Source organism: Mustela lutreola, chromosome 12 (genome assembly GCF_030435805.1).
Source record: "Mustela lutreola isolate mMusLut2 chromosome 12, mMusLut2.pri, whole genome shotgun sequence".
NCBI classification, from domain to species: Eukaryota; Metazoa; Chordata; class Mammalia; order Carnivora; family Mustelidae; genus Mustela; species Mustela lutreola.
The window spans coordinates 29,716,267-29,738,669 of NC_081301.1; the positions used below are offsets into that span (position 1 = coordinate 29,716,267).

General features: G+C 43.6%; 2 protein-coding genes across 3 annotated transcripts in view; both read left to right on the top strand.

Moving 5' to 3' along the window:
• GRIN3A (glutamate ionotropic receptor NMDA type subunit 3A) overlaps nt 1-22,403 on the top strand; it is a 162,862-nt gene that overhangs the window by 121,521 nt on the left and 18,938 nt on the right. For both annotated transcript variants that reach the window (XM_059142543.1, XM_059142542.1), the window contains exon 6: nt 1,519-1,670. In XM_059142543.1, coding sequence (XP_058998526.1) covers nt 1,519-1,670 — 152 coding nt within the window. The remainder of the gene's footprint in view (nt 1-1,518; nt 1,671-22,403) is intronic.
• Nucleotides 16,811-17,794, top strand: PPP3R2 (protein phosphatase 3 regulatory subunit B, beta). Its single transcript, XM_059142544.1, has one exon. The coding sequence runs from the start codon at nt 16,985-16,987 to the stop codon at nt 17,495-17,497; it is 513 nt and encodes a 170-aa protein (XP_058998527.1). The 5' UTR covers nt 16,811-16,984; the 3' UTR covers nt 17,498-17,794.

Genomic DNA, 22,403 nt, shown 5'->3' on the forward strand with positions numbered 1-22,403 from the left:
TTAAGTAACCGCTATCCTGGATGTTGGGCTTATTAGTTCCTTGATTTTCTTCTAACTGTACTTTTGCCACATACATACGAATTCCTAAAAATACACTATTTCATTTTGAATGTGTTTGCATTTATGCAATAGATTCATACTGTAATCTTCTGGGGTGGATCTTTTGTAGTCAGTATGGCTTGGAGTCATCCATATTATCCCATGTAGTTCTACTTCATATGTTTCACACTATATACAATATGCCAATGATGTAATATTCCACAATTTATTTACCCATTCTCTTGTCAAAGAACATTTGGGTTGTTTCCAAATTTTTACTATTATGAACAGTGCTTCTAAGAACATTCTGATACATATCTCCTGGTGTGGTTGTAGTGGAGCTCTTTAGAAATGTACTTAAAATTACTGGTCTTAGAGCATATAGATGTTCAACTATACAAAATAATAGCAAACTATTTTAGGGCACCTGGGTGGCTCAGATGGTTAAGCATCTGCCTTCGGCTCAGGTCATGATCCCAGGGTCCTGAGATTGAGCCCACTTCCAGCTCCTTGCTCAGCAGGGAGCCTGCTTCTCCCTTGCCTTCTACCTGCTGTTCCCCCTGTTTGTGCTCTCTCTCTCTCTCCTAATCTCACTCTCTTTCAAATAAAGAAATAAATTCTTAAGAAAAAATAGCAAACTATTTTCCACAATGGTTATATCAATTTGTATTTGCAGATGCAACATATGTGATCTTATGGACCTACATCTTCTCCAACACTTGGGTTTTGTGTTTTTTTTTTTTTTTAAGATTTTATTCATTTATTTGACAGAGAGAGATCACAAGCAGACAGAGAGGCAGGCAGAGAGAGCGGGGGAAGCAGGCTCCCCACCAAGCAGAGAGCCTGACATGGGGCTCAATTCCAGGACCCTGAGATCACAACTCGAGCCGAAGGCAGAGGCTTAACCCACTGAGCCACCCAGTCACCCCCCAACACTTGGTTTTACCTGACTCTTTTTTTGGGGTGGGGTGATAAGTTTTTGTGGATGTTTAAATTCTCATGTTATACTGAGGCATGGTCTCATTATTAAAAATTGACAAAAGTAAAAGAGGGTCCTGCATGACCAATGATGAGAGAACGTCATAAACCCAAGATTATAATTAATCCAATTTTGTGTGTTTAAGGTTCAGAGGAGGGACTTTAGGAGAGGTGAATAGAAAATCCTAGTCCTGGTAAAGGCCTCAAAGGTATCTTCTCAAAATTATCTTGAAGGGAAGCAGAAGGCCTTGGAATATAATGTGTTCCTGGAACACGGTGCACAGCCCATTCCTCTCCTTTCCAGATTCATCTCTTCTACTCAGAAAGGCAGCAGATGTGTAATAATCATACCTTGGACCTCTCTGTGACCTTTGAAGGAAAGATGATAAAAGCTCACCCTGCCCTTGGTACCAGAACTGATGGCAATATCACACAAGCGTGCTGGCACCTCTTCAGATGCTCTCAGGTGAAAAGCTGACCTGAGGTTGTATTCTCTTCTAGGGTATGGCATTGGTCTCCCGCCCAACTCTCCACTGACCTCCAATATATCCGAGCTCATCAGTCAGTACAAGTCCCATGGGTTTATGGATGTGTTGCATGACAAGTGGTACAAGATGGTTCCCTGTGGAAAGAGAAGCTTTGCTGTCACGGAGGTAAGGAAAAGTGCTGATTGTGTTGATGCTTTGTATAGCTTTACCTTGAAGAACATGAAGAAACGCTGTTACATGTGTCCTTTGGTCAATAATCCAGGCTTTTTACATCTCCTAGAATTCACTGTAATATATGCAGAAGTTCACTTGAAGAGTGCCCATTCTGGTAGGAATTTGCAGTAAGACAGGTTTGTCTTGGATTCAAACGTGATGTACTTTGATGAGTAAATGTCTAAATTTCCACTTCTTTTCTGTAGTCAGTATGGCTATATCCACAAGTGCAGAAGAAACACTGGTCAAATTACAGCAATAGTATCTATATCTGAGATTGTCATTAACAGTACTTGGTTTAACTGTTAATTGCTGGACATGATGTGGACTTCAGAATATCCTTCAAGATCTGATCTAAGCTAATTTCCCAGTGGTCCAACTATGAATCCTTTATGGGCTTAAAAAAGTAGACACACCTTAATGGGTAATTCTTAGATTAGTGAATCATAGATTTTTTTAAACTGGAAACAACCAATACCTTTCTTTTACAGATGAGAAACTAATACCTGGAGATCCTAAGTGATTTTCCCAAGGCACACAAATAGTCAGAATCTCCATCTTTCTGTTGCAGTGCTCTGCCTTTACAATGTAATTAGAAAGAAACCATCAAAGGAGATAATTAAGATAAGAGACTAAAAGATATAACAACAACCATAGGTTCAGGTATTCAAAAGAGAAGCCAAATAAACCAGTACAAAGTCAGCCAGACATTTAAAACAAACAAACAACAACAACAACAAAAATAGCACTACAGCCAGCAATAACAGTGGCTTCAAATAGCCTGTATTTTGGCAAATTTGTATTTCTACACAGACTCTCCTGAGCTCCAGAGCCATATATCTACCTTCCCATTAGACATCCCCACTTGAATATCCTGCAGGCATCTCACAATTTAACTTGTCAGAAACGGAACCTTTGATCTTCTCTCCTAAATCTGCTTTTCCTCCTGAGCTTCCCGTCTCGGGTAATGACGCCTCTGTCCATTCAGTTACTCATTCCAGAAACTGCCAAGGCTCCTTCATGCCTCCCACATCTCACCTCCTGCAGCATTCTATCAACAAGCCATATTTTTTTTCTTCTATAAAATATGTCTCAAGTAAGCCCCTTTATCGCCATCTTCACCGTCACCACTCTAGTCCAAGTCCTAATCCCTCACCTGCACCACAGCAGAAGTCTCCTAACTGCTCTCTGTTTTCCTGCCTGCCTTTCTCCGATTTGTTTTCCATGTGGCAGATCACTGTTTTGCTTAGAAGTCTGCGTTGGGCTGCCGGGTTAATTAGGGAACAATCTGAAATGCAAAACTTGCATTTTAGCAAGCCCTGTGGGACTCGATCCTGCCTATATCTTCAGTCTCATCTCAATCCACTTTCTTCCTGGCTTATTACAGCCCTACTACTTTGGTCATTTAATTTACTTTTTCAAAGATTGATTGATTGATTGATTGATTGAGTTGAGAGAGAGAGAAAGCATGTGTGCACAAGTTGGGGGAAGAGCAGAGGGAAAGAAATGTCAAGCAGACTCCTCACTGAGCCTGGAGCCTGATGTGGGGTCCATCTCATGACCCTGAGATCATGACCTGAGCCAAAACCAAAAGTTCCTGGGTTGCTCAACCATCTGAGCTACCCAGGAACCCCCACAGGGGTCATTTTAGATAGAGATATGCCAGTGGCTTCCCTGTCTTGGGATCTTGGCACATGCTATTACATCCATCTTCCCAAATACTCTTACCCCTGACATTTACCAGCTAATACATCTCATTATAAACTCCAGCTGAAATCTCACTTCTCCAGAGCCTGCCCATAATCCCTGTTCCAATCTGAATCATATCTTCCTTTTTAACCTTATATTATATCTCATTGAGAAGACGGTCATAGAGCAAAGATTTAAAGGAAGCAAAGAGGAAAATGGGGAATTAGGAAAGTAGCCTGTTCTGTTTCTTACCATGTGACAAAAGCTGTATTAGGGAAATTAACTCATTGGTTCATACCACGACCCTATTAGGCAGGCATTTTTATCTTTCTTTGGAGAGGTTTGCATGGCTTTTTCTAAAAGAAGTAAAATTGGTCTTATACCGTTCAGCTGAATTAAGTCAGCCAAAAATGCAAACGAACCAGTTGCTTCACTTGTGCCATTTGCTGTGACCATGGTTAACTCATGCCAAAGTCTCCAAGTGATTCAAAGTTGACGGCAAGACATTAGACAAAAGGAGCCTCCCAGTCATGTCCCCAAAGCCAGCTATATGGAATGATTTGCACCTCCTTGATCACACTTATCTGTCTAGGCTGTTGCCATTTCGGAGGACCATCAGCAGGAGGGACCAACCGACTCCACTGGACAAGCCTCTGAGGGTTCAGGGCTCTTCAGACTCAGAACCGAACTCCACTGGGCACATAGAGGGAAATGTCCTTTTTGAGACTAACATAAATTATTTATTCAATATGAAAAGAGCTACTACAAAGCATGATAAATTTGAAGCCGTACATTTCTAGACTTGTATCCTGAAGCTACCGGTTAACCACTGAATGACTTAACTGTTATTAGGTCTGGGTTTCCTCATCCATGAATAAATATGATAAAACTTGTCTTGCTATTTTGTCTGAGAAGAGGAGATCACTTATGGAAAGACCTAGTAAGAAAACTGACACAGTAAGTAGTAAATAATGGAAGTGTTCATAGCTCCTCTCCCTCCATCAGGAGAATTTCCTGAGGTTCATAGATATCTTCAGGTGTCTTCCTGCAGCTCTTTTTTAGAAGTGAGGAAACAACAAAAAAAAAAAAAAGAAGAGGAAGAAGAAGGAGGAAGGGAACCTTCCCCAAAGACATGCAGTGAATTTCCTCATATGTCATTGGGCCAAAAGGGTGTCATTTGCCCTGCATGATCCAATCAGTGTGAGGAGAATGAGATCATCATGATGGATTAAACCAGTCATGACTCATCCCCTTGGACTGAAGATGGGCCAGCTTCCCTTGAAATGCATGATCACATAGCGAAGACCTGACAAAAGCAGGATCCCCTTAGGAGGAAGGAGACGGGAGAATGGGTGCTGAATAAACAGTCACCCACCTCTTCTGTACTCACTCTATCCTCGGAAAAAGTTGCGTCCTCTCATCCCACTGACTTCCATTCATCTATACAATAAGGTATTCGGATTTCATCATTTGCAAGAGCCCTCCCAGCTTTGACCCAGTGAAGATGGTTTCCCTTTATATTATCCTGAGATAAGAATATTGATACTCTTTACAGTATAACATCATGGTTGAAAACGGGCTTTGGAGACAGTTCTGGATTTGAACCTTTCAGCTCTTATGATATAGGCCAAGTTACTTGACTATTCTGAGCCTCATCTTCAGCAAATTAGGGGACTTCATAGGATTGGGGTAAAAATTAAGTCAGATAATGCTATAAAATATTGAGTTTATTATCCTGAATATGCTAAGCACAAGGTCACTTACATTGTTAAGGATTTTGAAGTTTCACCATAGATGTGCCAGCACTTTGTTGACTCATCAGTAATTTCAAACAAAACCAAACTAAGTGTGGACAAATAAGATAAATTTTGAGTAACAAATAATCAGGAGAAGCCAAATTCAGGGGAGGGAGATTGGGGGAAATTCTGGATGTAGTGAGCTGAAAGCAGCTGCATAAGAGACTGACATCAGGATCAAGTTACGGTTGTTAAGACAAGCCCGGGGCCCACAGATCAGCTGAGTTTGGAAGGGAAAGACAGGTAGGAGTTAAGAGAGTGGAAGAGAGGGGTACCTGGGTAGCTCAGTGGGTTAAAGCCTCTGCCTTCGGCTCAGGTCAAGATCCCAGGGTCCTGGGATCAAGCCCTGCATAGGGCTCTCCGCTCAGCAGGGAGCCTGCTTCCTCCTCTCTCTCTCTGCCTGCCTCTCTGCCTACTTGTGACCTCTGTCTGCCAAATAAATAAAATCTTTAAAAGAGAGAGTAGAAGAGATGCATAATCTTAATTAGAACCTTGGAGACTGAAATGAAAGAAGAGTGTGTGTGTGGTGGTGGTAAGAGAGCCACCCTCCAGCCTCAGGAAATGTTCTGAGCACACACAGAGCTCTTCTTTCTGAGGAATGCTGCTCTACACCATGGCGGCTCCTGATCTAGTGATAACTGCTCTGCGATGCGACTCACCTGTGTGCATTTACACAGCAGTGCATATCCGTGTGCACCGGCTGGCACATTTGTCTCGTACAACCAAAGAGAGAATTTCAGGGTGTCACCCTCACAAAACCTACAGGTAGAATGTGATTAAATGAAGCCAACCTTCAGGCTGAGCTCGGTCTCCTCTGTGAAGGCCGTCTGCCCACTGGATTTCCCTTGGCTCCGATCTTTGAGTGTCCACCTGCTTTTTTTGGTAAGCCGTCTCTCAGGAAAGTTCAGAAAAAAAGAAGTATACTTGTTAGCACCTTGCTCGCCATCCCTTTTGCCTCACGTGCCATCCATTGCTGGGCTGTAGTAGTGAAGGCAAGGGTTGGCTCTGAAATCAGACAAGCCGCAATCCTAGGAAGCCTCCTCCACCATCAGCTTGCCTTGGGTACGTCACTGACTCACTTCAATCTCGGCTTTTTCATCTCTTCCATGGCTTCTTGTGAGGAGTAAATAAAATAGTAGTTTAATGAACATGGCCCACCTCCTTCACCCGCCCAGGGGGAGGCGATGCAGGGCACAGTACAGCAGAAGCAGGTGTGTCCTGGAAGGCACCTCTCCCAACAGGGGCTCTTGAGGAAGACATTCCTCTGTTTATTTCTGACCCAACATCCCACTTGCCAGGTCCAGTCCGGTCTGTATATGCTGCACAGAGGAATTGAACACCCTTCCTCTCTGAAAAAATATCGTGGTTTGGCTCATGAGTAATCTGGTCACATAGTAACAGGATATGGAAGATGCTTTTTCTTCCTATTTCTGGTAATTGGGCATTAATACTTTGTCCCCCGTGAAAACCTTGATCTCTTCACCTCCCGTCCTTTGGCAACCCCAGAGCTGTCCAGAGGATAAATTCATTTTTTTTAAAGATTTTATTTATTTACCACCCAGGCACCCCAGTAAATTCATTGTTTTGAATTCCAGGGCTTTAACCCATCCCCAGAGTCACTTAGAAAATTGCAGGTCCAGTTCTGCTGACCAGACTCTGGCAATTCTCAGAGAGGAATTTTAAATTGACCTTAGATATTTCTTCGGGGTCCTCCTAGCACAACTCTGCCTGTGCCCACAGCAGACCCATTGTCACTTAGTTCTACTGGGGAAAACGTATGGCTGACTTGAAGTTCCTCCATTGTCTTCTGACTCAGCAAAAAAAAGTCTTTTTTTTTTTTTTATAAAGTCACTGAATAAATTTAGAGTTCCAGTGAATTTAGAGCCTCACTGTTTTGTGAAATCTGTTATTTTCAAACCAGGAAAAGGAAGGTGGCAGATCACAGTTTAGCAAACTCCCAAAATTCTCTAAGAAATTGTTAAGATCTGTGATATCTTTTTTTGAAAGCTACTTTTAAATAATAATGGATCAAGTAAATAATTGGTTGAGCCTTTTAACCACCTGGAAATAGTAAAGAAGGAAAAAGAAATAGTCTTGGCAGAGAATGATAGCACACGAGAGTCCGGGGAATTTCCAAGAAACCATTTGCAAAGGTATGGTTTAAGGAAACCAACAGAAAGAATACATTCTCCCAGGGCAAGTGAAGTGGAGGAGGCATTACCACATCTAGACTCAAGAGGAAAAAGGGAAAGAGCCATTTCTAAAACCTGAGGGAGGGGATAGCAGAGGGCTTTCTAATGGGATCTGTGTCCTTTGACGAGGAACATAGCCAACCCACATGATGGCCATATGATGGCCAGAATAAATACTTGACCTCAGCTCCTTGAACCTCTTCGTCTCCCACCACGGCCTTAGGTCAAGGGAGCCTGTCAGTGTGGTCCATAGAGGACCTCCACAGGGCACAAAGCTGGATGGAGAAAGGTGGAGAGTGGGTCTGGAAGGGCAAAAGAATGTCCAGCACAGGCCCTCATGGAAGATGAAGATGGGGATCGGACCGCTAGAGGAAAGTGCCCACAGCCTGACCATCTGAGGATGTGCAGTTTCTGTTCCCAAACCCAGGTCCAGCCTGCAGGGAGATAGCTCATGTCTTGCCTTGGTCAGAAAGAGAAGACAAATACAACCGTTCGGACAGTGCTGGTCTTGGGACCCAGGCCGCCTTGGCTCTACCATGACCATGAGGAGACAGCTTTATGTCCTTGGAAAAGTTACATAACCTCTCTCAACTTCATTGGAATCCATATCTTGCTGTATTGTTACAAGGTTTGGGGCCTCTGAATCCAAGGGTCTCCTTGTTGAGTGCCAAGGGAAACAAATACGTACTAAGCAGGAGGTTGAACATTGCCATGAAGGAGTTCCATCTCGAATTCAGAGACCTTGATTGCAAGATGTAAGGAAAAGGAGAAGTAAATTTCGGGACAATCTAAAAGTAAATCAAGGTACTTTTAGGTGTTTCTTAATATCAAGGAAAGTGCACAATAGGAAACTTGGCGCCATTCCATCTCTGAGCTCATCCTCAACTTGACCTTCACTCCATCCCTGAAATTACTCCATCCGTGGCCTCCCCAGTCCTGAATTTCATCTAATAAGGAATGGGACCTCTGGACAGGGATGAAGTGAGATGTCTGCTGAGCCCATTATTAGTTTGTTTTTTAAAGCTGAAGTTAAATGGTTTGTTTTCAAGAACACTGTAGAGGTGCAAATGTAAAAATGACCAGTTTCAAAATATCTACATCACAAAGGAACATCAAAACATCACCAATGCAAACTACCTAACCTCTCTGAATTTACTCTCCTAGATGGAGAGAACAATATTTATTTGATGCTCCTGGCTTGGTGTAAGGAACAGAGTAATGAACGTAAAAGTGCCTGACATCTACGAACATAGGTGTTGAATGAATGGGAGTTGTCATATTTGTCTTGACTCTGCCATGAACCAACTGAGTGACCTTCAGCACATCACTAAAGTTCTCTTCAAGCTTGTTTCGTCACCATAAGATTGAGCTGTATAGCATGGCCAGGTTAGAGAAGGCTGTAGTTCCCAGGCTGATATGATAGGTTTAGAAGGATCCTGACCTAAATGATATAGTTCCTGGGCCACAGAGAAGGACAGTGAACTGGCTGGCCTCCAGTCTGGCTCTCCCATCTCTAACCAGTGCCCCAGACCTCCAAATGTTCATCCCATATGAAACTTCCTAATATTTGTTCACCAAGAAAATGGAATTTTCTTGAAGTAAATCCATTCTTCCCTCCATTACTTTTTTGTTGGGGAGAGGAGGAAAGCATTAGTCAGCTCTACATTGAAAGCCAAATAGATCACACAAGTCTCATCAAGAAGCTTCTATGCTGGTCAGTTTTAGTTCCAGTTTGTCTTTAAAAACCCAAAGGGAATGGCATAGGGGTGAGGGAGGGATGAGTTTTAATGCAGTCTTTTCTGCTCTTGACAACTGGGTCACATCTCAGCACCCCCCTGCCCCTCTCATCCCTACCCCTTCCTTTTTCAATTTAAAATGTCACCGCTATTCACCCTGATGAAAGTTATGGCGAGGCAAGGAAAGTTAATGACCACAGATTGCTTTAAATTGAAACCCCGCGTATGTCGGTAGCCACCTTGACAGCTGACTGCTTCCCTTGGAATAGCCTAAGTAATTAAGTTTAATATTTAAGCCAAGCATAAGGTCAGATGGATCCTATCCAGGTAGTGCTTTCTGGAAACCTGAAGAAGCACAAAGCCTTACACGTGTCCTTTTATGACATGGAATGGAATTGTGAAGAAAGGGAGGCCAATCTCCAAAAGGCCTCACCTTCTTGTTCTGCTACTAGAACAAATTCATTCATTCCTCCATCCATGCGTCCACCCATCAGCAGGCATGTGTTGAACGCCTGGTGCTGGCCCTGCACCAGGGGCAGAAATGAGTACAGAACTCACAAGCAGGGAGACAGACTTGTGAACAAACCCCGACACCATGCCATCACAGGGGCAGCAGCAGAAGATGCAAGGTAGAGCAGTGACAGGGGCAAGCCTGTGAATGACCCATGGAAGAACAAGAGTGAGTCAGAGAGGGCTTCCTAGAGGAGGTGTCCCCTGTTGGGGGAAGAGCCCTCCAGTCAGAGCATGAGCAGGACACTGAGGCATGGAATTACAAGCAATGCAGTTTGGCCCCACCCTCCAGAGACACTGCACCCAGTGATGCTGGGTGAACAGGATTTTATGCCCCATTAGTGGGCCCCTCCTTAGGGAGCTGGCCACCTTCCCTTGTGTCCTGCCTTACAGTTCCCCTATGACCGTCAGAAGAGCGGGGACATCTTTTTAAATCTTCATATGGAAGGCAGTCTGAGATAATTTTAAAAATTTCAACTCCAAATTAGATATACTGAGGTTTGACACCCCGCTCCATTCTGTGTGTCTATATAAGCCATGCAACCTTTTTTTTTTTGTTTTAAGATTTTATTCATTTGACATAGACACAGCGAGAGAGGGAACACAAGCAGGATGAGTGGGAGAGGGAGAAGCAGGCTTCCCACCAAGCAGGAAGCCCAATGTGGGCCCCAATCCCAGGACCCTGGGATCATGACCTGAGCAGAAGGCAGACACCCAACAACTGAGCCACCCAGGCGCCCCAAACCATGCAACTTCTGAAATATCAGATCCTTACCCCCAAACCGGGGGTGATAATAGAATCTTCCTGTAAGTAGTAAAATATATTTAATGAGCTATTTTAGAAAGAATATTTAGCTTAATAAATGTTTCCTCTTCTCTTTTGAGTATAGATTTATGTGTGCAGAAGAAAAAAATATTTGGTAAACAAGAAGCACATGTAGGAAATTACAGTTGTTGCACCCTCCCTTTTGGACCCATCTCCAAAAAAGCAGGAGCATCTTACAATTATAAGCATCTAACAATTCCAGCGTAAAGATTTTCTTATGTGTTACTTAGATATGTTATAAAACTGGAGACTTTTTTACTGGAGGACTTGAGAAATACCTGATTCTGGAATTTTCTACCTTGCAAAGTGCTGTATTAGCCAGCTATTATGATTATCATCTGATTCCTTTCTTCCAACTCAGCTTCTAGGTTTGAGTGGGGAAACATGGTTTATGCAGACCGTTAGGATGCACTTAAATCAGATTTTTAAAGTATTTTCTTTACATGTAATCAGTGGTATTTCAAAGTCAGGCTACTGGGTGGGCCGGCTGGAGCACTACAATTCTCCCATGTTGCTTTCCTCTCTCCTGGCATCATCACAAAGGTGGGGCTGTTACTCTGTTGCTCTCTGCTTACAGTGGATGACAGAAGATGAAATTTTCCAGCCGTGCCCTCTTCACCCTTGCTAATGACCGAGTAAACAGAGCACATGGAGTAAGGGTCTCTTCCTTTATATACCAGAGATGTTTGGGCATAAATTATGCTCAAGACCGAATACTGTTCATAGTTTTTGCTTTTTATCCGGGTTACATTCAGTGGACTCATGAATATTTATGAATATAGTTATTTACTCTGCAACTAAAAGGTGTGAACAGTGCTCAGACTGATTAAGACTATTGTGAGAGACAGTCTTTTTTCCACTTTTTGAGTTTTCCATACACTGAAATCTATAGGGGAATCACGGGAAACAGGACTTCTCCCTAATTATTTCCTGTGCTAATAAGTAGTTGCTTCCAGGCTTTCAAGATTGTGGCTTGGAAATGTGTGATGATTGCCATCTAGTGGCTGTGGTGTGAAGTGTCACAGACTATCAGAAAAACCTTTTTTGCTCCTCACAAGCATCATTAACCCGGTCTAAGAAGGTGAGAAATTGCCCTCACATTCCCTGTATCGTAACTCTGAAGACACTTTCTTGTGATGCAGCTGTGGGAGTTGGTGGAATTTCAGGACATGTTAAATGAGAAGACAGCATCGTGGGGGAGCCCGCGGACCTGTAAAGGGTGCCTCTCTCATCACACATTATAGGTGGCCTCCTGCCACATCCAGGCAAAGGGCTGGTCAGCCAGAGAAGCTAGTGCAGTGCCATGTGGAGCCTCATCTCTGCTCTCTCCCTCTATGCTTCTGTCCAGTAAGACGTCAGGCCTGGTTGGAATGGGTTGAATTGTGTCCCCCAAAAAGACATGTTGAGGTTCTACTGAACTAACCCCCTGGTACCTCAGAACAAGGCCCACTTTGGAAATAGGGTCACTGCAGACATGATCCATTAAGTTGAGGCTGTGGTCACACAGTGTAAGGGTGGGTCCCTAATCCAATATGCCCAGTGTCCTTGTAAGAGGACAGATACAGGGAGAACGCCATGACCATGAGGCAGAGATTGGATTGATTGATGCAGCTGCACCCAAGGGATGCCAGAGACTGCCAGCAAACCATCAGATGCTCAGAATAAGCGAGGAAGGACTCCTCTAAGGTTTCAAAGGGAACATGGCCCTGCTGTCATCTGGAGTTCAGACTTCTAGTCTCCAGAACTGGGAGACAATCAACTTCTCTTTAAGCCCCTAGTTTGTGGTTCTTTGCTACGACAGCTAAGCAGACCTGGCCTTCCACTTCCAGTGCCTCTCTCAGCATACGGCACGCTCTCATTCTGCAGACAAGCACGTGTGGTCATCCCCGGTGGCTAGCTGCTCTCCCAGCTGCCAGTCTCTCCCCTGTTCAATTCACCCTTCACAATGCCGGAGTCATCTTTCTAGAATAGAATCCTGATTTAGTCATTCTTGTGTGCATTCGGTCACTCTTTCTCTGTTGTATAGAAACCAGATGTCTTGGCCAAACATTCAAAAGTCCCATTGATCTGGTTCCTTCCATTTCACTTTGGTATTTTACTCAGTACTTAAGCCACATTGCACCAGATTCTGCCATCCCCACCTACTCCCTTTCCCACTTCTGTGGTTAGAGTACCTGTTCCCTTCGTCTTTGTCAGAATGAAACTGTACTTCTTGCAAAAAGTCTTCCTCCATTTGTTCCCAGCAAGAATTCTAGGTATTTTCCAACCACCTCTCAGTTCTCTGAATGCTTACAGCTCTTAACCTTTACACTTTTGATGACATCTTTCCTTTTCCAGCTTGTGTTATAATTAATTACAATTTTCTACTGCCTCAAGTCACTCAGTGGTCAGTAAGCTTTCTGAGTAGGGACCATCCTTGAATGCCCTTAGTGCTCTACCTGTTGAAGAAACAGGATTGGATAAATGATGCCCTGTAAGGAATGATTTATTCAGTGTCTAGGGAATGGTCAGACATTTCTTCACTTCATCTAATACCACACTCTCCTGCAACCTCCCTGTTCTGGCCACAGTAGCCTTTTTCAAGTTCTCCTACTTGATATGCTCCTCCTGCCCCAGCCCCTTTGCACATGTAGTTCCTTCTTCCTGGAACCCTCATCCCTGCCCAGAACATCAGTTAATTTCTTCATCTCCTTGATATTTCTGTTCAGTCATCACTTTCCCAGTTAAGGTTTAGTTCATCTTACTGACTGGATCAAATTCCCATTGTGTGAACTCCCCTGGCATGACAGATTCCTACTGTGTTACCTCTAACCTGCAACATTCACCACAGGTACCCCTTTAATATTTCTGGGCATGGTAATTTGATTAATGTCCATCTTCCCTGCAAAACCATAGACAGCTGGCAATGTACCTGCTTTAGATCACCACAGAAAGCCTCTCATATAGGAGATGTTCAATAAACATTTGTGAAGAGAAGAAATGAATAGTTGAGTATATCTGCATGTACATATATCTAAATCATCTATTAAAATCTTCCAGGTAAGCCTAAAGTAGGCAGTAATTATAATATCTATCATTTTTGTACCTCCTATGGCTAGGCATTGAGCCTAATTCTTTAAGGTGTACTATCTCATTTAATCCTGAAAAGGATGCTATGAGTTAGCAATTGTCCCAGTTTATAGATGGTCAGTGATTCAAATAAATAATTCTGCCCAAGATCACAGAGTTGTTAAATAGCAAAATGATGATTGAAAACCTGGGCTCATATTAAACACCATGCCAGAATTACGAAAGAAAATCAAACATATTATTCTTCATCCTTTTGAATACACATGAGAAACGTGAAAGACTGACCAAACAGCACTACATCCTTCCATACTATTTATTAGAGTGTAGATTTCTCAATAGCAAAACTGTATATTTCTCGGGGGACTATGTCTTGTTCACCGCAGAAGACCCATCAGGAGGCAGAGGGCCTGGCACACAATCCATTTGTTAAATGGATTTAAACTTGAAATAAAGTATATCACATCCAAGAAAAACAAGACACATATAGCCAAAGCCAAATATCTGCCTTAGCGAAAACAAAGGAATAAGAAAGAGAGTAGAAAGAATATAGGGTACAAAAGGTATTGAGCACCTACTGTGCACCGACATGCTATTTTAGATGGCTTTGGATTATTTGAGATGTTCTCTCACTTAAACCTAAAATAACACTGATTTGCAGTGAGAAATCTGATGCTCAGGTTTAAACTCAGGGCCATGTGTTTCCACAGTCTATAAGATGGCTAACCTCAACACAGATTGATGTTAAATATGGTGATGGACAACATCACAGATACGTGAGGGCTTCCAGGTCAAGGTCAATGACCCACTGCGTGGGTCGCTCCCAGAATGTGTGATACTACTCAGAAACCCATATTCCTGACTAACTTGGAAGATGATGCCTTACATGAACTACAGGACTCATCACTTATGTTTGGCTTTATTTTCTAATGCCAGTTACTTTTGCATGTGACCATCTTACAGTTCTTTCCCTAAAAACTTGCTGAAATGGAAGTGCCATCAGGCTCCTGATTTCTTCTGGAACAGTCAACCCTTTCCATTTACTTACTGCAATGAATATCTGACGGTCCGGATCCCTCCACAGTGATAAAACCAGAAAGAGTAACAGTTCCGGATCCCTCCACAGTGATAAAACCAGAAAGAGTAACAGTGAAAATAACTAAGAATAACAACCAGAGAAAATTGAAACAATGGCATTGAGCCCCATAACAATACTGACCTACAAAGTTTATGAAATGTGGAGCAATGGGGAACTCAACTTCACATTGACTAGAACTTAAGATCCAGCGTGACGTTGCATCCTCTGCAGGGAAGGAGTAAAGCAATTCTTGGTTGCACACTGAATTATTTTAGTGAAGTGGTGCCATCTTCCTGATAGTGTCTGTTCCACGTGAGTTGACTCTTGTGACAGTACTTCTCTTACATAACATTTCTATGTGCACTCCCGCATCTCGCTCTCAGAACTACATGCAGTGGAGAAGGCAGTTATAATTACTATCCCCATTTTACAGATGAGTACACTGAGGCTGGGACAGGAATGGCTCCTCTAAGGGCTCATTGTTAATCTGGGCAGAGCAGGGATTGGAACCTGGTCTACTGAATTCTTCTGCTCTCTCCACTACCCTTTACTACCTCCTAAAAATAACCCATAGAGGAACAGAAGAATACATTTACTGAAAGTTTCCACACTAATATCTCCTTTCCAAATGACAACTATCATGGGTAAGACAGCGTGGACTCCAGAAACATGCTTGATGGGCCAGTGCGGTCAGTCCTCAAGGAGTGTGCTGGGGGAGCCAGAGCTAATGCTGAGGAAGTGCTTAGAGCAGTGAGTGGCACACTGTCGGTGGTACCAAGGAATGCTCAGTAAATGACATAGCTGCGTTGTAAGGACCCAGGCTGCCAACTGTTCATTCTTTAAGACTTCATCTCCACCCACAGGGGAAATAGTAAGGATAATGATGATGTGACAGTGATTTCTCATATTGGCTAATACCAGCTTTAATCCTCACACAGCTGTACAAAATGTATTATTAGCTCCCTTTTACAGATGGAAAAACTGATGTTAAGCAAGTTGTTGAGGCCTTACTCAATGGTCACTTCAGAGTTGGATTATTCTGTTTTGAAATCTTTCCACGCTGTCATGTTTCTTTCAGATCTAATTCATTCAATCAGTTGGGATAATAATTCAGTTATTAAATATTGTAGCCTACAAAACTTCCCTTTTCCCTTAAACTGTCTGGTTCTTGGGTTAGGTACCCCTTAGCCGTCATGGCAGTTTCAGTAGTTGCCTTTAGAGTGCTATTTTGGCTTAACTTAAAACACAAAGAATGTAGTAGCATTTTTTAAGTTAGTGTTCACCCCTTTCAGTTTGATTTAGTGGCCTGGGGTTCTCCTGGTGAACTACATTGCCCTTGAGTCAGTTCATTTCTTATGCATTTGGAGTAAATGATGTGCTTCTAAAGGAAGAAGGGATGTGGGGGTGGGGCGGACACAAGAGATTCATGTTTATCAAAAAGGACAAATCCAGGTTAAGCAAAGAGGAAAGCATGAGACAGTGGAAGGACCACTGTCGCTCTCAAAACATGCAAAAGGCATCTCTGGGCACATTACAGCCATTCCCAGCATGGTCCTTAGGACAGCCACCAGGCTCCAGTTGGAAAAAGATAAAGACCAGTCTATAAGATGATGGATGCCAAGTTAACAGGGCAACCAAGGCCATAGTCTTGGGAACTGTGTCTTCTTGAAAGAATGCCCTGGATTCAGCGCTGTTATATTCCTCAGGAATATGTTACCGCCTATCAGTGATAATGTGAGAAATTCTGTGCGACATCTGAGTGGTCCCATACTAAGACCCGGAACCCCAGGTCTTGAAAAGGGTCAGTGACCACTGCACCTGAAGGATGTCAATCGCGGCAGAGAATTTAGGAAATATGTATAAGATCAGCGCTTTGATGTATTACCTCTTTTAGCCCACCACAAGGCCCGCATAAGCATAAAGAGCACAGGACTGCAGTGCGCTCTGTCATTCTGAGCATATTGATGAAACATACTGCGCTTCAGGCACTGTGCTGGGGACACTGCCCCTTTGGAGCTTACTAAGGACAAGGGAGGAAGCGAGAAGATGAAACACCAGCAGCAGAACTAGAAGAAAACCGCCAGCGGCCAAGTGGGCAAGAAAAGGAAAGAGGGCGGAGCAACCTATATGCCTATCCACTCCTGGGCGTCCGTTACCCCAGCTCCTCCCCCGCCGCACTCTCCTACCTTCTCCCACTTCCTTCTCTGCCCGCCTCCCCGCTCCTTTCCTGACGCCTGGTGGGGGAGGGGAGAGGTCCTCCAGCCTTCCAAGCCTGCCCCGCACCCCACCCCCATCCTCCCGCCGCAGCCGCGCAACCGCTGGGCTTGGACCCGCCCGCGCCTACAGCCCTTGCGAGGGGTGTCCGCGTCCACAATGGGAAATGAAGCCAGTTACCCGGAGGAGATATGCTCCCACTTCAGCTCCGATGAAATTAAAAGGCTGAGCAAGAGGTTTAAGAAGCTGGACTTGGACCGTTCAGGCTCTCTGAGTGTGGAGGAGTTCGTGTCCCTGCCCGAGCTGCACCAGAACCCGTTGGTGCAGCGAGTGATCGACGTCTTCGACACCGACGGCAATGGAGAAGTGAACTTCAAGGAGTTCATCCTGGGGACCTCCCAGTTCAGCGTCAGGGGGGACGAGGAGGAGAAGTTGAGGTTTGCCTTCAGCATCTATGACATTGATAAAGATGGCTACATTTCCAACGGGGAGCTCTTCCAGGTGCTGAAGCTGATGGTGGGCGACAACCTGGAGGACTGGCAGTTACAGCAGTTAGTGGACAAAACCATCATCGTCCTGGATCGGGATGGAGACGGGAAAATATCCTTTGAGGAGTTCAGCGCTGTGGTTAGAGGCCTGGATGTCCACAAGAAGTTGGTGGTGATTGTGTGAGCTTTTAAGAGCTCCACCCACCAACTCTTACTTCCCTGTCTCTTTTAAGATCTGCTCAAGGCAGCCCAGGAGCTGGGTCTCAGATTTATTTGGAAGTGTTTCTCTTTGTGAAGCCACATTTTCTAACATGAACCTCATAACCAACTCGGTGTTGTGAATTCTTTTTATCTCAGTGATTCAGGGGAACACCCAGACTGGGGGAGACCAAGATGAAGGAGCATGGTGGGAAAAGAAAATCAAAAGGTCTTTCTAAACATCTTTTTCTTTGTTTTGATTCAGGATCCAAACTATAAAGTGTCAAAAACTTTAAAAATTCCAAAATAAGAAAATATACATATCTTTGCCTTTACTTCTCATAGTTTTATAGATGGGAGGGAATTGCACAATTTAAATCAGGTGTTAGGTGAACTGTTTTCATTTCCTTGTGTCCAGGTTCTCTCGACAGATTGCTAACTTCCTGTTGTGGCAGCAGGAACAGATCTATTTCTCTTGGCTGAGCACCTTTTAATCAGCTCTCTCTGGGCGGTGAAAGCCCACCTTTCCCTTTCCTAGGCTGTAGCCCACTCCCCATCTTGCATCTAGATATCCCTGAGCTCATCTGGAGGCCTCCTCCTGTCCCGTCATTCCAGCTCCTGACCAAGAACTGGTCTCAGGGCTCTTATAAGAAATGTTAATAAGCCTGGACTAAGTGCCTAGCCCAACTCTCAGACTTCGTGGCAGTTTTTCCAGGTGAGCCAGCCATCCCAGTAGGAAGTACAGTTAAGATTGCTTCCAGTTGGGGTGCCTGGGTGGCTCAGTGGGTTAAAGCCTCTGCCTTCCACTCAGGTCATGATCTCAGGGTCTTAGGATCGAGCCCCGCATCAGGCTCTCTGCTCAGAAGGGAGCCTGCTTTCTTCTCTCTCTGTCTCTCTCTCTCTCTCTCTCTGCCTGCCTCTGTGCCTACTTGTGATCTCTGTCAAATAAATAAAATCTTAAAAAAAAAAAAAAAAAGATTTCTTCCAGTCCAAATAGGGCAGGGACCTTCCCAGAAAGCTCTTCCCTCCAAAACTCAGCCCCTGTCCCCACCCCACCCCACCCCACCCCCAGTTAGAGGGAAATAAACAGATTCAGAATTGTTCTGACAGGACAGAGGCAGATACATTCAAAAGATGCAGAGATGGGCAAACACATCTCTGCTGCAGGGCGGCAATGCTGTCTATACTAGCTAAACTCAGTTCTAAACATCAGACCTGAGGCCTGGCAGGGAAGCTGAGAGCTCTTTCACCCCAGGAAGCCTTTTTTCTAATGGAATTCAGCCCAAAATTCCTAACAGGCTAATACACCTGCAGCCAAGGTGTGTATTAGAGCCTAGTCATCCTGGACAAGGGCAGTGTGTGTGCCTTCTTTCTAGCTCTGTGTTTAGGGATGTCATGTCATTAGATTGAAATTAGCCATGGGAGGGACACCTGCGTGGCTCAGTTCATTAAGCATCTGCCTTTGGCTCAGGTCATAATCCCAGGGTTCTGGGATTGAGTCCTGCATCAGGTTCCCTGTTCAGTAGGGAGCCTGCATCTCCTTCTGCCTGCTGCCCCCTGCTTATGTGCGGTCTCTCTCTCTCTGACAAAATCTTAAAAAAAAGAGAGAGAGAGAGAATTTGGCCATGATAGAACTAGTACATCATGGAAAGAAGCAAAAACATTTCATGTTTTGTTTGGAGAACTTGTGTACCAGTAAGTATACCACTGCCTATATCCAGATATTACCAGCTCTCCGAGGCCCCACTTGCGATCAGTTCTCAGAAAACCAACTGTCTTTGGTCCCAGCATTTGCCACTTCATGCCAGTCCTCTTGCTTACCATGGACCACTCCCCACAGAAGGGCTGAAGGCTCCAAACCTTAGGACAATGATACCTACTCTCCCTACACAGGACAAAACTCAGGTGATTTTTCTCAGGATGAGGAAGATCTGTTTGAAAGAAATTATCCTTCTAGTTTGAAGAAGCCACTTGCTATTCTTGAAAAAACAGAAGTAGGAAAAATAAGTCCACAAATTTCATTACTGTCAGGGCACCCATCTACCAAGCCCTCCTGCCATACTTTTTAATTTAGTAGATTATTTAGGAACCACAAAAAATAGGAATCTCTGTTCCTTTCATTTCTGTGCAGTCCTAAAAAAAAAAAAAAATCTGTTAATAATAAATGGTCCCAACCATGTAGTGATCTGAGTCATAGCTCAGGATGACATCGTTGAAAGAATCAGGCACACCTGGGTTTGGAGTCATTTACAAGCAGGTTCTTAACGATGGGCATTTATTAGCTGTGTGAGCATAAGCCAAGTTTCCTAACCTCTCACTATCAGTTCTCCTAATTAAAACAAGGATCCATTGGTTATTTTGAGGATTCAAAAATATAAAACATGTAAGGGTGGCCGACTGTCTTGGTAGAGCATGCAACTCTTGATCTCTGGGTTGTGACTTTGAGCCCCATGTTGGGTGTAGAACCTACTAAAAAATAAGACAAGGGCCTAGAGCACAGTGGGTTCATTCTAACTCCCTTCCACCCCCTTCTCCACTTCTACTAGATCAAGATACATAAGGGAAACAGGACGCTTATTTCTTCCTTTTGAACCCTTTCTTAGTACTTAGCTACACCACTCTAAAATTAAACTGGATATTTGTGTAATCCTAATCCAGAAAACAAACAGTGTCATAGTCTTCCCCACCCCCTCATTTGCAGAAAAAAATGGACTTCTTGACTAGAGAAAGTTTAAAAGAAAGACTCTCTGGCCACCTGGGTGGCTCAGGGTTAAGCATCTGTCTTCAGCACAGGTCATGATCCTGGAATCCTGGGGTCCTAGGATGGAGCCCCACATCAGGCTCCTTGCTCAGCAGGGAGCTTGCTTCTCCCTCTGCCTGCTGCTTCCCTGTTTGTGTGTGCTCTCACTCTCTCTGACAAATAAATTCTTTAAAAAATCTTTTAAAAAAATAAAAGGAAGACTCTGATTCTAGCCCAACCTATTTGACTTTGTGGAGGAAACTGCATGAGGAAAGTGAGCATGTGCAGTACTAGCCAAGAAGGCCTCATAGACATTTTTTATATACCCTGCAATGTACCTTGTAAATTTAAATATGGAAATTTAAAAATTACAACGAAGGGTTTGAAACATGTTGGATTACATGTTTTAATTTAACAAGAGGAAAATATTTCAGCCTCTGGAATGGCTGGAATTAACAGGCTAATTGTTTGATCAGTCTACTTAATGTAGTTACCCAGAGTTTTATGGCAATGACCTTGAACTGAGAGCCTGTTTCCAGTTTCAGAAACTGGAAAGATCTGACTGTATGGGTATTTGGGAAGAAACATCACATTTACTTCCAAGTTAGAATGCTCTGATTTTTCTGTTAGTTGCCAGTTGCCAACAAATGTAGTTCTGTGCAACTCCTTGGGTGATACCCATTTACTGAACCACTGTTCCAGATACTGTTGAAGTTGTTACATCATTTAATCATAATAACACTGTGAAGTAGGTGCCATCATTCAGTTTAATACATGATGCTATAGAGAGATCCAGAATCTTCTCCGAGATCTCCCAGCTGGTAAGTGGCAAAGCAAGAACTTGAATCAAGCTCCTCCTCCTCCTCCTCCTCCTCCTCCCCCTCCCCTTCCTCTTTTTTTTTTTTTTTTTTTAAGATTTATTCATTCAGGGGCGCCTGGGTGGCTCAGTGGGTTAAGCCTCTGCCTTCGGCTCAGGTCCTGGGATCGAGCCCCGCATCGGACTCTCTGCTCAGCGGGAAGCCTGCTTCCTCCTCTCTCTCTCTGCCTGCCTCTCTGCCTACTGCCTACTTGTGATATCTCTCTGTCAAATAAATAAATAAAATCTTTAAAAAAATATATTTATTCATTCATTTGATAGAGAGTGCATGCCAGTGTGGGGAGGGACAGAGGGAGAGAATCTTCAAGCAGATCCACCCATCAAGTGCAGAGCCTGTGGGGCTCACTCCCACCACCCATGTGATCACAACTGGAGCCAAAACCACGAGTCAGATGCTTAACCTGCTAAGCCACCCAGGCACCCCTGAACCAGGCTTTCTTCTGATCCCAAACGCTGAACTCACTGCATTACCTCTTACTTTTATGGTTCTTATATCTACCTGCTTCAAAATATTTCTGATAGTGTTATTAATATAATCAAATCAAACCTCAGTTTTCACAAAAGGAGTGAATTACTCGTAAAGGACCAAGCAGCTGCCTCCTCTTTGGTTCTACATATTGGGAAAAAAAAAAAAAAGCAAGGCAATCATAAGTCATCTTCCATCTTCGTCTCATTTTGAAAAATGAGTGATTTGTTTAGATTAAACTGATAATAGCAACCATACATGTCTAAGCTATAGAGATCAGTAACAATATGTTGTTATGAATCCTATGTTAATGGATTGTGTCTGCTTTCTAATGTATGTTGCAATCCCAAACCACTTTTTTTTAAAATGTAGGAGAAAATGGCTTTAGCATTGTTGGTTTATCCTCTAGGTCTATCATGCTTTAGAGACATTCTCTGGGAAAAACCTCTCAGGAAACTTTTTTATTTTGTTACAAGCTGTTCTGCATTTATGCTGCTGATTCTCTTTGTTAGCATGGAGGAGGTCATTGATCTGGCTACTGTGTTTTATCTGTTTTTCTTGCCTTGAAAAGGGAAAGGCTTGGATGTTTTTAAAGACAAGGTTGCACCGTAATAGGCCACTAGACTGAGAATCAGAACCGGACCCCTCTCCTTTCATATTGGCTACCATAGCTCTCTCAAAGGCTGGTGACTGTGTGAATAAGTAGCAAAGCATGTGTCAGCTTTAAAGGCATTAACTGATTCACAATGAAAAACCACAACACTGAAAGGGACACTAGCAGCAAGACAGCTGTGTACATCAAAGGATAT